Source organism: Patella vulgata, chromosome 4 (assembly GCF_932274485.2).
Source record: "Patella vulgata chromosome 4, xgPatVulg1.2, whole genome shotgun sequence".
NCBI classification, from domain to species: domain Eukaryota; kingdom Metazoa; phylum Mollusca; class Gastropoda; family Patellidae; genus Patella; species Patella vulgata.
In genome coordinates, this window is record NC_065882.2 from 12,190,292 (window position 1) to 12,206,684 (window position 16,393).

At 35.3% G+C, this 16,393-nt stretch overlaps 1 protein-coding gene across 2 annotated transcripts in view; it reads left to right on the plus strand.

Annotated features, from left to right (window-relative positions):
* Positions 1–16,393, plus strand: part of LOC126819508 (serine/threonine-protein kinase Sgk1) — a 104,066-nt gene that overhangs the window by 2,932 nt on the left and 84,741 nt on the right. The window contains exons 2-3 of one of the 2 annotated variants that reach the window (XM_050547618.2): positions 4,732–4,811; positions 14,578–14,661. In XM_050547618.2, coding sequence (XP_050403575.1) covers positions 4,737–4,811; positions 14,578–14,661 — 159 coding nt within the window. In that variant the 5' untranslated portion in view covers positions 4,732–4,736. Of the gene's footprint in view, positions 1–4,731; positions 4,812–13,499; positions 14,662–16,393 lie in introns of those variants that run through there. The other variant, XM_050547617.2, reaches the window with a different exon arrangement.

The window sequence follows — 16,393 nt, forward strand, 5'->3', positions numbered from 1 at the left end:
TCATCTTCAACTGAATTATCAGTGAAATGAAATTCGATCGTTTGTCTGTTATCGCTCGTTACTTCAGTCAGTTATATAGAAGGACAACTCATGTTTGTCATGTTTGATGTCACTTCCCGTTTCTTCACGTGCTTGTTACACATCTCCCGTAGCAATGATCTCTGTGTTAAAATTATATTTGGGATGTATTTAACGAGCTCTATCACATATTTTATAATGACTGGCACCAATATTGTCCTTTAAACCCCATTTCAATACCAGTGCATTTAAAATTTATATGGGAGATAACTCTTATATGATTGCAAAAGTTAAGAACTTTAAACTGTATAGGACGAATTTGTCTCTTCACTGATTTTGATCAAATAATTATAGAAGTGCTTAATTATTATGGACAGACAGATGGGTCATGAGGAACAAAGAATTAATTAACTGCGGCCTTATGTGGGTGTATTAAATTTGTGTAAATTGTGTAAGTATGAAAGTTGAGGAAATATTGATATTATGTAAAGAAAGAGTATATACCTGACTTACAAGCTATCAGTAGGGTTGGTCCTAGTTTCAACCAGGAAATAAACCAAATAAATTAGTTTGTTTTACTAACCATAATTCAAGGTCAAATGTTTTGGAAGTTATCAGTGTAATATACTCTTGAAAAAAGTAGGGGATATTCAGAAACAATACAAAACTGCGGAAATGCACTGCTGTTTTTATTAGAGGTAACCAGTGTATGTTAATAACAGGCCAATTGCCTACATAAACAGTTCATATGGGCGGCTTATCTGACGGTCCCATTTCACTCGCAAAGAGATACATGTACACCGTCAAAAATGAAAATGGACGTTTTTGATTTTTGTCTTAATAATGAGTAATTGCTCCACCAATCCTCAGACATTCAGCAATATGTCGTGTCATGCTCCTAATCAACCGTCCAATCACGATTTGGGGCAATCTGACCCTCTCCTCTTGCAGTGCCATGCTCAATTCGTGCAGTGTTGTCGGTTGATGTTGACGTCAACAAACACGTCTCCCGATCAAATTAAACGTAACACACTAAAGCAAAGATACGCTAAACAGTAAATCTTATACAAGAACCGATAGGAAAGCAAACATGGATAGATAAACCAGCATGCAGCAGTTTTCATCAACCCTTCCTTGAAGTGTCAAATTTGACAATGAACCCCTTTCACGTGTATGGCGCTATTGCGTGTCGCATGTGCAGCTCAGTGGTTCTGTTGGGGCGATAAGTTCTTCATCTGTGAACATACTCTCAAAGCATGTCAAATGTCGCAACCTGCATAGGTATTTACATTTCGATATCCCCTACTTTTTTTGAAGAGTATATATTAAAGATACTTTCCCACAAAAGTATTTATTGGGTGGTTATTTCCAATAAAAGTATGGCAAATTTTGTATATATAGAAAGTATAGACGCCCAGTCTTACAAGAAAATTACTGGAATACCCGAAAAACAACCAACGGGACAAGCATTGGGAAAAATGTCAGGGTATCACTAACTCGCAACCCGACGGCTTATCCGACAGCTTGTTGCATGTTAGCTTGACTGAGGGAGCGGTTGTTATTTCTTGATCAAATGGTTAGGCGGTTTTGGGGACATTGAGGGGTGTTAATGCGCGAAAGACTCTGCAATTAACTCTGCAATTAAATGGTGGAAAAGAAGTTAACAGAAAATAATTAAGAATTTACTTAAGCCTCAATATGTATGGTAAATGGACAGTAAGTAATGAAAATTACATTCTGAAAAATGGACCCTCCCTCAATCAAATTAGGTGAGCAAACATAGCTTCTAATGACAGTTTCTTTATAGCGAATACAAAGTTTTGATAGTTATATGAAGCAAATTTTTGATAGAATAATTAGTTTGAATGTTTTTTTAGTCCAAATATAATATCAAATCACATGTTTTTACGTGGGAAAGTATATTTAAACAACAAATCGCATTTTACTCTACATGTACATGTAGGTCTCTGAAATAAAAAAGAGAAGAGTTTATTTAAGTATGCAAATGAAATGCCAAAATGTCATAGATGGAGGGTTTGTAACTCATTTGACTTGAAAAAAACATGAGTATTCCACATCGTTTATAAAATTTTGAGGAATTGAATGACACTTTTGAAATTCTGAGTCTGAATCTATTATTTGCAGCATTAATTCCCTCGACATCAAACCCCTGTAATCGATCTAAAGGGAATAGAATACATACATGTACATAACATCTGAGATTATAGTTTGTCTGATTTGACTGGGAGCTATTCTGATGTAAACCACAAAACCCAAGGGCTCACTGCAGGGATGCTAATTGAACCATTTTCGCCAGTCATAATTTAAGGCTACACCAATTTGAATTTCTGTTCTTTTGGAATACCTGTTAAATTTCTGCTTGGTTACGCTGTTCAAAAGCTTTTAGTTCCAAAATCTTTTAAGTAGCTATTTATTTACCAAGTTCCAGAAGAACTGGAAAGTAAATTGGTTTGGCCTACCTAAAAATGGCTGGAAGGAAAATCAATGGGAAATGCTTATTGTAGGCTGGTTGGGGAGGTTCACAATGGCCGCTTTACATAAATGAGTATTTTGGGGAATACTAACCCTAACCCTGAACTTGGATCCAATTTACCTTTTACCCCTCGTAAAAGGGCTAGGGTTAGTATTCCCTAAATACTCATCTATATTAAGCGGCCATTGTGAACCTCCCCAACCAGCCTACAATAAAGCATTTCCCATGTGGACTGTGATTTCGGTTAGGGTTAGTATTCCCCAAAATACTCAATTATACACAATTAGCATCTCCAAAAATCAATCTGTCAGTTCAAATGAAAATAAGGAATTTAAATTTTTAATTTTGTTATACTTTATTGGTCTAATCCAAATCTGTTTGGCATAGACCTATTGTTTATGGCCCAGACCTGTAAATATTTGTTCAATTAAAAAATTCTGTTATCAGTAATATAGGGCGAATAACAATGATTTGATTTAAAAGAAATTTCTTTACATACATTGTGAAATGGTGTTTAATATCACGCTTCTCTAAATACCCACCGTGCTAATGAAGAAGGGTGTATGTATACCATGGAGAGTGCTATGTGGTAAATTTTTTCACATTTCTCAGTATACTCTTCTTCGAATACCTATAGAGCCGCGGTGGTTAAGTGAGTAAGATGCTTGCTAGTTAGTCTGGCGGTTGCGGGTTTGCTCCCTGTGTTGGCCGAGAACGTTCATCAGGATTTTCTGGCGTAGTTTTCCCTTTGTCAGTGGTGCAGGACGGAGGGCCTGACAAGGACAGCTATCTAGTCGTTCTGATAGGACGAAAAAACGAGGTCCTCTGTACACATTGGCATGTACATAGAAGATCCCTTGGCAGTTGAAATTGATATAAGAGTAGGTTGTAGCACCGATGTCCAGGCAAAATTTTCCTCAGAGCACATTGTATGGTGTGTATGACCGTCTTCATTAGCTCAGTTGGTGCAGAAAAGTGGGATGCTAAACCACATTTAATTGATTTTGAATTCATATAGCCAAGGGTTATCCAATGTCCACAAACAACTATAAGTTTTATACCCCCTCCAATCAATATCCTAAAAATAACGTGATTGAATTGTCTTTCAACTGTAAGCGTCCATGGTGCTGTACAGTCTGGGAAAGTTATAGTTCTGGAAAAAGCAAAATTTGAATACTTTTTTATTCATAAGTGATGCTTATAAAGTTATAACACACAGCTCCAAACACAGTGGTGTATCTACGCTCAGGTAGGTAGGGCACATGCCCTACACGCCACTTGTGATACTGGCAGTAACACAATTGCCATAACTTTTATACGCTCCCATCTTCATGTGGACGTATATTCTCGTCAACACTGTCGTCCGAGTGGACACTCTGCAGATCACAATATCGGACCGTAATTTTCTGGGTTATGGCCCCTGATTGTACGAAAAATCATTTTTTTAGCTTGTGGACACAGTAGAGGTCACAATTTTTATCCAATTTTGATGGCATCTTGAAAAGGTATATCTCGGTTCCTTGCGATATTGTCACATATCGGACCATAACTTTCTGGATTATGGCCCCTGATTGTACAAAAAATCACATTTTCAGCTTGTGGACCTTCTACATGCTACAATTTTTAATTGATTTTAAAAACGGTTCAACTATATCGCTGTTACACCATAATGACACTTGAGTTTGAATTTCGTGAAAATCGGACTGCAACTGCCCGACAAAATGGCCAATCCCCGTACGCAAATAGTGGAAAGTATTTAATACATGTACCAAGCTTAAGGTTGTGGGCTCTATCTACAGGTCACAATTTTGAAACGATTTTGATGAAACTTAAATCTCTGGAGGTCACAATTTTGATCTGATTTTGATGAAACTTAAAATATATGTTTAAACCCAAAGATCTCAGTTCCTTTTGATATTGATGCACGTCGGACCACAACACCTAGACTATGGCCCCTGATTGTACGAAAAATTGTTTTTTTAGCTTGTTCTCTGTCCATCTCTTGCATAATGTGGCCATTACGGGCAACCCCACTTGTTAGTTAAAAGTTTAATGAAATTGACTTGTATTTTTTAGCTGGTAAAGTTATCTAAAAACAAAATGGGTGTCAGATGTTTAAACAAGGACACAATTCCAGTGCTTGGCATAGGCGCTATTTTCCGCAAATTACGTCACTGTCTCCAAATCACTTTGATTACCATTTTTTTTTTTTTTTTCAGTTAAAATGTCTGACAATGATCATACTGCTTCAGCCTCTATATCTGATTTCCAGACCTGGGAAAAAGAGAAGAAATACATTGTAAGTATATAACCAGAATTATTGGATATTTTCTTCAATTTTTTTTTACAAGTTTATTAAATCAGTTTTTTCTCAAATGTAAATTGCTTGTTTCAAACACTACATACAGATACTATATGTAAATAAAATTAGTATTAATATCTTGTGGTTATCCCATGTGTCAGTGACTAGTTTCGTCCATATTGAACTCTTCAGACTGGTGGGAGTTTTTATTTATACTTTTCCGAAACCCTGGTGTGGTTTCCATTGTTACTAATTGCCGGGGTTATGGGGGTTGGCCTCTTGGCAGGATTTGCGAATTTGTTACCGGCGTCTGTAGCTCGCTTACTGGGGTTTTACAGAGGTTTGACAACTGATTGTTTAGAGAGAGAGAGAGAGAAATGGGGTTGATTGGCCACTCGACACAAACTAGGTCATTTCGGGACTAACATATGGTTCAATTTTATTTCAATAATTCATTGCACGTAGGGTTCTTTAGCAGTGGGAGGAATCCGGAGGACCCGGAGAAAACCCATGAGGTTGGACAGGCGACCCTACTCCTTGTCACGTACAACCGGGGAATCAAAACCACGCCAATTGACTCAATGACAGACTTTATGATACAGCGCGCACACGCTAACCATTCAGCCATCCAACCCCCGATCGTTTAGAGTGAAGTGATATAGTGTCCATATTTTTAATAACTAGGATGCCTTTGGTTGGTTTGTAACATTGTTACTTGTCATAACAATAAAGGGATAGTATATAGACAAGGGTGTTGAGCTAACACCGGTGAGAGGATTATAAGGCTAAATATAAATCCAAAGTTGGAACACTCAGATGTAGAGCATTGTAAAACAAAAATAAAAATGGTTGGGGTGCCCAAGTTTAGATGATTCTATAAAGTAGTTTGGTTTTTAGACGTTAAATAGTGTGCAATTCAACATGGCTGTCCAAAGGGTTTGATATATATAGGTAAGAATTAGTACCAAATAGTTTATTTTGGACTAAGCCTTGGAAATCGAAAGTAGGAGGCCACTAGTATGTGTGGACCGAGGTGAGATTATCTGTTGTATTAATTGGACGGGTAGGCCTGTAATCCTTCAGTTTTGTGTCTTTTTCTTATCAACCAAATCAGCTCTGGAGCGGTTTGATTCTACGGTATCTCTCGTAGCTGAGAGAATAAAGATTTTTTAGCCGAGAGAATATCTTTTGTCAAAGTGGTATTTTATATTTGTATCGATATTTTGTATTTTATGTTAACTCCGAGTTAGTTACAGATTGTATCCATATCTTGTATTTTATGTTAACCCTGAGTTAATTACAGATTGTATCAACATTGTATTTTATGTTAACCCTGAGTTAGTTACAGATTGTATCAACATTGTATTTTATGTTAACTCTGAGTTAGTTACAGATTGTATCCATATCTTGTATTTTATGTTAACCCTGAGTTAATTACAGATTGTATCAATGTCTTGTATTTTATGTTGACCCCGAGTTAGTTAAGTATGGCATCAATATCTTGTATTTTATGTTCATCCTGAGTTAGTTAAGTATGGCATCAATATCTTGTATTTTATGTTCACCCTGAGTTAGTTGCATAGTTGCATATGGCTTTTCCTTTATAGACCCAAAATGAACTATGTTTTGCCTAGTGTTAAACCTGCCTCTCCCTCCATAAATAACTATAAATCTATCATTATTTATTGAGTGTTAAGGTTAACTTCTTTAAAATTCAGATTTTATGGTCTGTAAATTAACTGACGGGTATACATTCTGCAGCGGTGCAATTTGGTGGCTAGGGGAGACATTTCCAAATTTTTTTGTATCTATATTTTCAAGGGTTTTTACACATGAAACTATAAATTTAACTGTATTTTTTGTGTGCTAAGGTTAAAGGGACATTATAAGAGATTAGATAAAGAGCTGACAGTTCTCACTATAATAGTTATAAAATAGGTAACGTAAAGAGAATATGCTGGAAATTTCAGCCAAAATACTGCACTCTGAGCGGAGAAAAACGAATTTCAAAAGCACTGTAGCCTTGATTGTCATTGTTATGATTATAAACAAACTCTCAATTGTCCATTTTTACGGTTAATCATGAACAGCCATTGAAATGCAGATCAGATTTAAATCGTACGCATCAGATGCCATCAAGAGTTGATTATGGTCTTGATATGTTAATAAATGTCTAATTAATAATTTAGAAAACATTTCAGGCCCACAGAAAGACCTGCAATAGGCAGACTTAGCTCTTGCATAAATATATGTTTAAGTTCTTTAAAATTCTAATTTTATGGTAAGCAAACTATATGACAGGTGAGCTCTAGGGACATTACTTGAATGAAAGCCCTAATAATAAAAATTTAATTTGTGAGTGGGTCTAAAATCGAAATACACTGAACACTGCTCAGTGGCTATAGGGTGGGGGGGGGGGAATTACTGAATGTTGGCTAGGGGGAGAATTTATTGAATGGTTGTAATGAAGTGCAGTTGGTGGTATAGATGTAATCCTATTAATGTATGTTTTGTTCCCTATTGGTATCAGTAATAACCCACTGAATAACTACCATATTACGTGATGGAACCACTATATCTCTCTCTCTCTCTCTCTCTCCATTGATTTCTGAGCAACCATATCAAGGACAGAACCTTTTACACTTAATGAAAAATTCTCCAATATTTCCATCTTAGGAGTAGACTGAATTGTATAAACTGCTTCTTAGTGATGGCCGTTCAGTGTTGTAGAGTTATTATGAAGCGAGGTTGCTGGTGATTTAAGATGGTTTTTGCGTGATTGAAGGGGTAATTTCTCAAAGTGCAACATGTTTGTTACCATTACAAGGAATTCATCGGAGATATATCCTGACATGACATCAACCATTTTTTGGAACGATCTTTCGGTTGAATCTGTGATATTTCCAATTGTTGATTTGTCTTGCATTTTTTTTCAGAAGTTATACCAGTGTTAGCGTTCAACTACTTTGTTTAATTATCTGACATGATTTGTTTCGAATCTGCTCTCTGTTGAATTCAGGATATTTTCTGTTAATGCATGATCTTGTTGGGTTTTTTTTCGGAAATCATCCATAGATAAATGTACCATTGTTAGCCTTGAATTACCAGTTGTTTATTTTAGTAATACGATAAGATTTATATATATCAAGTCATCTTTCTATTAACTCTGGGATATTTCCAATTGTTTATCTGCTCTTGCAAGGAGTTTTTTTCTGGAGTCATATCAGTGAGGACATGTACCGAACTCTGGTGAGACTTAATTATGTCAGTAGTTCTCAATAAATAAAACCTGTCGAAAACTAGCTTTTACGAAAGTGTCTTAATTAACAGAAATATGTCATCCTTCCAGGCCCCGAGTTCACAAAGTTAAGAATTTACTCAACTTTCAATCACTGTTTATAAGAAATATCTTTGATTCAGAAACAAAAAACTTTGCATATAATTTCTTATTGATGTATTTGAAACATTAAAACAACAAAACTTTTATAATGGGCTATATTTTAGTTAACATAAGGCAAACAATTTTGAGTCAATTTTTAACTTAAGTCTGAGAATGCTTTGTGAACTCGGGGGCCAGGAAACTAGTTTGTTATTGTCCTTGGTATGTAATTGAAACATTTTTAATAATCTGTAATCTATTTGATATAGAATCTGAGATATTTTCGATTAATTAATGATCTACTCTTGCATGGAGTTGGATGCTTTCAGAAGTTCTTCACACGTACCTGTGTTAGCCTTCAATTAAGTTTATTTGTAATCTGAAAGTTGTTTATACATATAGATACCAGCTGTTCGCATTCAATTAACTTTTTTTTGTAATCGAGAAACATTTATTCCAAAGCATCTTTTTATTGAATTTCGGATATTTTTGATTCATAATCAACTTGCACATGGAGTTGTGTTTTTTCAGAAGTTGTTCATTGATACCAATGTCAACATTCAACCAATTTTTTTTTTTAGTAATTATGCAAGATTTATTTCTGTTGATTTTGGGATATTTCAGAATTTGGCAAGACTATATATTTCTCTTGAATTTGGGATATTTCCGATTGTTGATCTGCTCTTGCATGGAGTTGTGTGTTTTCAGAAGTTGTGCATAGATAAAAGTGTTAGTGTTCAATTAGCATTTTTGTAATCTTATTGATTAATGATTTACTCTTGCAAGGAATTGTGTTGTTTCAGAAGTTGTTCACAGATATCAACTGTTTTGTTTCATATCGTCATTCAGTTACTTTTGTGGTATTTTTATTCGATCATGATCTACTCTTGATGAAAAGAAGATTTTGATTAAAGATACATTATGGGAGGTTAGATAAAGAGCTGACAGTTCTCGCTATAATAGTTAAAAACTTGATAATGGAAAGGTAATTTGTTGAAAATTTCAGTCAAATTGGTCCATTATGAAGTATGAACCGAGATATCAGCTTTGTAAATTTCCGCCTAGCCTTGTTCATCATTACTAAAGTTAGTATGTTAAAAAGCATAGTCTCGATTATCCATTGTTTTGATTTAATTATCAATGAGCGTTTTCAGCATATAGGATTCTAATCCAGTTGATATCAAAGGATAGCCTTCACATCGAGAGTTGATTATGATCTGGATAAGAAAATTAATGTCTAATTAATAATTTAGATAAGATTTCAGGCCTAAAGAAAGACCTGGGATAGGCAGATTTAGCTCTTTCATAATGCATGTTTAATAATCATAGTTTGATGAAAGAAAATCAACTGTTTCACTTTTAGATTAATTGGAACATTTTAACTGTTTGTCATGTTTCAATTGTGGGGGGGGGGGGTGGCCGAATGGTTAGCATGTGTATCATAAGGTCTGTCATTGAGTCAACTGGCGTGATTTCAATTCCCCGGTTGTACATGACAAGGAGTAGGGCCGTCTGGCCAACCTCGTGGGTTTTCTCCAGGTCCTCCGGTATCCTCCCACTGCTAAAGACCCCTAAGCACAAGAAATTATTGAAATAGAATTTAACCATATGTTAGTCCCGAAATGACCTAGTTTGTTGAGCAGATGTTAAACCCCATTTCACTCTCTCTCTTATTTCTATTTCAATTGTGAGTATACAAAGATTTGACAAGATTTAGCTTAAATAGTTTCAATTTTCAATTTGAATAATTTTTGACAAATTAATGATGAATTTGGTTATTTATCGACAGGATTTCTAACACCCAAAGTAATACTTGCCTAATTAAGAATGATGGGTGTGGTAATTTTGAAGGATTAATTAAGGAGGTATTTTTTTAAACAGTATATTTCGTTCTGAGAAAAGGATTGATGGACATGCGAAGCATTTATTATCTCTTCCCTATAATTAATGTGTATCATAGAAATGGTGATATGTTTGTTGAGAACTGTTTTTAATCTTAATTCAACTAAAACTACATGTAGTTATAATTAGCTGAGAAATAAAGATATATTAAGATAATTTTTAAAGGATTAATTAAGATGCCTTAGAAATAGCAATACATTATTTGAGAGTTTAACTTTAATTCAGCTAGAAACCAAAAGTTGGACAAAAAATGGAAAATAAGAATTTTTTAAGGATCGTCTTAGATTAGCTGAGAAATAAGGATATATTAAGATAATTTTTAAAGGATTAATTAAGATGCCTTAGAAATAGCAATACATTATTTGAGAGTTTAACTTTAATTCAGCTAGAAACCAAAAGTTGGACAAAAAATGGAAAATAAGGATTTTTTAAGGATCGTCTTAGATTAGCTGAGAAATAAGGATATATTAAGATAATTTTTAAAGGATTAATTAAGGATTGCCTTAAAAATAGCAATACATTATTTCAGAATTTAACTTTAATTCAACTAGAAACCAAAAGTTGGACAAAAAATGGAAAATAAGGATTTTTTAAGGATCGTCATAGATTAGCTTTAAGGATTTTTTAAGGAGTGTCTTAGATTAGCGGAGGAATAAGGATATTTTAAGATAATTTTAAAGTATTGATTAAGGAGTGTCTTAAAATGACAAATCTTGATTGAGAATTTAATTTCATTTTAATTCTAATAGAAGTCACAATTACCTGATATTGGACAACAAAAAGGAAAATAAGGATTTTTTAAGACAAAGGATTATTATTAGAGAGTATCAAATATTCAAGAATATAACTAGAAGTCACGATCACCTGATGCAGATTTTTTATTTTATCGTAGCTACTAAGTGCATATCTCAACTGCTCTTGAAATACAAAAAGAAACCAATTGTAATAACATGGATTTCTGAGCCATCCATAGAAAAATGTAATTGATATGCTTGTTTATGATTATTGCTAAGGAACGGAATCTGCATGATTCAATTACATTAAAGGGTCATTAAGGGAGATTAGATAAAGAGTTGACAGTTCTCACTATAATAGTTAAAAACTAGATAATGTAAATAGAATATGCTGAAAATTTCAGTCAAATTGCTCCACTAGCTGAGATATTAGCTTTTGAATTTTAGGCTAGCCTCGATCATCATTACTAAAGACTTGATTATCTATTTTTATGTCTAATTATTTTTCAAAAAATATTTTCCAATCCACTAAATATCGCAGGCTGGCCATGGCATAGAGAGTTGATTATGGTCTGGATAAGTTAATTAATGTCTAATTAAAAATTTAGATAACATTTCAGGCCTAAAGAAAGACCTGCAATATGCAGATTTAGCTCTTGAATAATGTATGTTTAAGTATACACTAACTTTTTTCTTTCTATTTGAGCAATCTACTTAAAATACAGATTTATGTTTCATTTCGATTTTTTATACTTTCGAAGGCCTCTACTTCAAGAAAATCTGACTGGTTCTAGTGGAAGGTCATGCCAGGGGTCATACAAGCAGCTTTTGACCCTATGATGTCATATTAGAAAGACAGTATCATGAATTGTGCAATTTAACTCTCAGGATTTAGCATGCTCTTTTGTGTACATGAAATGAAATGGGGTTTAACGTCCTACTGTTCTGCTCCTAAACTGAGCTAATGAAGACGGGCATACGCCATACAGTGTACTATGAGGGAAATTTTGCCCGGGCAGCGCTGCTACGGCCCACTCTTATATCAAATTCCAACCGCCAAGGGATCTTTTACGTGCACGCCAATGTGTACACGGGACCTCGGTTTTTCGTACCATCTGAACGACTAGACAGCTGTCCTTGTCAGGCATCACTGACAAGGGGAAACCACAACGGAAAATCTGGATGAACTTTCTCGGCCATGCAAGGATCGAACACCCATCCTCCAGGCTAGTGAGCCAGCGTCTTACCCACTTAGCCACTGTGATCCCCCTTTTGTTTACATACATGTATACACTAATTGTTTAGATAACCATGTACAGACAGTGGGGGGTTGGATGGCCGAATGGTAAGCAGTGCGTGCTGTATCATAAAGCCTGTCATTGAGTCAACTGGCATGGTTTCGAATCCCCGGTTGTACATGACAAGGAGTAGGGTCGCCTGTCCAACGGTTTCCTCCCACTGCTAAAGACCCCTACGAGCAAGCGAATTATTGAAATAAAATTAAACCATATGTTATTCCCGAAATGACCTAGTTTGTGTCGAATGGACGTTAAACCCCATTTCTCCCTCTCTCTCTCTATGTACAGACAGGTTTAGCTACAAAGAAGAGTCAAAACAACGATTTTTCAGTGTCCGTGATGTTGGAACAAAAGTTTTAGGCCTAATCGTAGCTACATTGATTTCTGAGCTATCCATAGATAGTTGAAAATAGGTTTGTGATTATTGCTTAGGAACGGAATCGGACCTGATTACTTGTCATTTATTAAACAGTCTATATCAGAAAGATATTATATCCCGACTTATGAAACTTATCTCTTGGGATTTAACATGCTCTTTTGCGTACATGTACACTAATTTAGATTTCCATATGTGAACATATAGTTACAAAGAAGGGGGATCACGTTGGCTAAGTGGGTAAGACACTAGCTCGCTAGCCTGAAGGTCAGGTGTTTGATCCCTGCATTGGACGAGAAAGTTCATCCAGATTTTCCGGCGTACAGCTGTCTAGTCGTTCAGATTGGACGAAAAACCGAGGTCCTGTGTACACATTGGTGTGAACGTTAAATATCCCTTGACAGTTGGAATTCGATATAAGAGTAGGTCGTAGTGCCGCTGTCCGGGCAAAATTTCTCTCATAGTAAACTGTATGGCAGATGCCCGTCTTCATTAGCCCAGTTTGGAGCAAAACAATAGGACATTAAACTCCATTTCATTTCATATTTTCAGTGACAAAGAAGGGTTCAACATTTTTATAATATTTGGTCATAAAGTAGCACCAGTCTGAACAGGACGTTAACCCCATTTCATTTCATGATGTAGCAACTGTCTTCATTAGCCCAGTCTGAGCAGGCCCTTAACCCCATTTCATTTCATAAAGTAGCACCAATCTTCATTAGCCCAGTCGGAGTATTAGGACGTTGAACCCTGTTTCATTTCATAAAGTAGCACCCATCTTCATTAGCCCAGTCGGAGTATTAGGACGTTAACCCCTGTCTCATTTCATAAAGTAACAGACGTAGCAGGTCTTGTATTGTGATTTTAGATATTAACAGTCATTTCTGATCAATATCTCTTTCGTCGGCGTCTGTTTTGATATTGAAATATTTATAAATTAGGATCAATATTGTATTTGAGCTCAGTCATACTTTGTAAAATGTTGAAAAGGGAAAACGTTTTAGATTGTGATGTCTAGGATTTTAAATTGATTCAACTTTCGAAGACCTGTCTCTTTTAATCAATGTTTGGATTTCGTGAGATCTGGGTCTCAGACATGGCAAATGACAATCGGACAAATTCGATCTCTAAAGTTGTTATGATAGATGATTTCGGGAAACGCTAAGATTAGATGGCCAAATGATAAACCATTGTCTTAAGCTGATAGATTATATTGTGTTATTTCATTTGAAGGAAGTTAGCCTGTGACAAGATGTTACATTAAATGGCTTAGAGGTCTGTTTTATAAGGAAAAGAACTCTATATACCTCTTAGTGTCCTTGGGGATCATCGTACAAGTGTCCTGACAACAACAAATTTGTTTTGGAGATTGACGACATTTTTCTTTTGATTCAAGATATTTTCGTACACTTAAGGTTTCGGTTGTTAGCAGCTATACTTCTGGTAAGACGGCTAAATGTGTCAGTTACATATATCAAGGACAACAACAAACCAGTTTGTTGTAATGATGTCAGATTTCTGTTAATTAAGATACTTTCGTAAAAGCACGTTTCTGAGGTTTCATTTAAGTCTCGGCAGAGCTATACATGATGACATCATTCATTTTTCCCCTTTCAGAAGCCAAAAACATGTGACATTCTTTTTCTTAGTTAATGGAAGAATTTTTCCACAAACTGTGCAGAAGAATCATTTAAGGAACATTAGTTTTGGATTTGTATTTCAAAGATTTCCACATCTGCAAAAAACATCTGAATTTATAACAAGCAGACAGTAATTTGTGTTCGAACATTTTAATGGCTGTGTCGTAATTTTTGGAAACATAAAAATATCATTGAGGACTTGACGTGGAGAGAAGCCTACCATGACATTATTGTGTCAAGTTTATTCATATAATATTTAATGGTGACATCTGAAAATGACCGAACAGAAGGAGTTTTATGACATTTGCATAACCCAGAGGACTATTTGCTCCATTTGTGACTAATGTGAAAGTAAGATGGGCAAAAGATTGAAAAAGAAATGTTCGTCAAAGCGTCGCTTTATGGACATGATTCAACATTTTTTCCCTCTCCAGGTTTATAAAGTTGTGGTAAATGCGGAAGGAAAATCCTGGTTTATATTTAGAAGATATAATGAATTCCACACCCTGCATGAAAAGGTAAGACTGTTTAGTTAAACATACATTATGCAAGATCTAAATCTGCCTATTGCAAGTCTTTCTTTAGGCCTGAAATGTTATCTAAATTATTAATTAGCCATTAATTAACATATCCAGACCATAATCAACTCTTGATATCATCCCTAGCCTGCTATATTTACTGGATTAGGATCTGATCTGCTGCTCTAAGCTCATTTGTGATTAAATCAAGAAATTGATAATCAAGACTATGTATTTTATTGTATTGACTTTAGTGATGATGATCAAGGCTGGGCCCAAAATTCAGTTGCTAAATTCCCTTTACATTATCTAGCTTTTAACTATTATAGTGAGAACTGCCAGCTCTTTATCTAATCTCCCATAAAGTATCTTTAATAAGTTATTAAGTTAAAGGATTCATTGCATTGTCACACTATCTTTTGGGATCAACAGACTACTATTTTTCGATCAATAAATTTTGGGGGGTGGCAACCAGAAGCAAATCCCCACCCCACTTCCACCACCTCCTATCTATGGGCCTGTTAAATTAATAAGAGATCCAAAATGCCATATAACCGGTAATTACATGCTGTTAGACAAAGGCAAATACTGTCTTAAGCCAATTGTATCCAACTTTTAGGACCATGCTCCACCTCAACTCTTGCGACCTCCTTTTGCATAAAAGCTAGCCAAGTTCTGAGAAAGTACAATATAAAATGTAATACATCAAATTAAGAAAAATAAGAACTCTAAAAAATAAAATAGTTTTTTCAATTGTCATAAGGTAATATTATTATTTTGTCGCGATGGCAGGATATTTCCTGTACATCAACAATAATGAGTTCAGAAAAAATTGTTATTAATACATCATTTCCAAATTGCTCCAGCATCATTCACCATCATACAGAGCATATAACTCACGTTAGAAATCATTGATCTAACTCATTTCTGCATACAACAATTACATTTTAAAGACTTGATGCATCATTTAGAGCTATCGAAATCCTGGACACACTACGATATATTTTGAAAGTTTAATCTTAAACAGGAATATCAGTCCAAAATGGTTCAATTCCATTCAATATCTACAAAGTTATGATCAATTGAATTTTCATCGATCTATGATGCTCGGGTATAACAAGAGGGCGACATCTTTTATTAGTAAAAAATGAAATGAAATGGGGTTTAACGTCCTACTGTTCTGCTCCGGGGGAGCCATGGTGGCTAAGTCGGTAAGACACTGTCTAGCTAGCCTGGTGGTCGCATTGGCTGAGAAGGTTCATCAGGATTTTCCGGTATGGTTTCCCCTTGTCAGTGATGCAGAACAGAGGGCAGCTGTCTAGTTGTTCGGATGGGATGAAAAACCGAGGACCCATGTGTGTATACATTGGCGTGCCCATAAAAGATCCATTGGCAGTTGGAATTCGATATACCCGTCTTCATTAGCCCAGTTGGAGCACAACAGTTGTACATTAAACCCCATTTCATTATTGGTAGTGGAGAAACCTGAAAGAACCCAAGCCGGGAGGATATCTGGCAATTTGATTTTGTTCTAAATAATCAATCTGAGAACATATTTACATGTACCATAAGTCAAGTCTTGAAAATTTTGATATTTTGATGAAAATGCAAATTGTGCTTCGGACCTTTAAGTGATATTTACATTCATTTGGTGAAATCAGAAAATAGTATGTACTCTTTATGTTCCGTAACAGAAGTGAAATATTTGAGGGTTACCTTGTTTTAATATTGG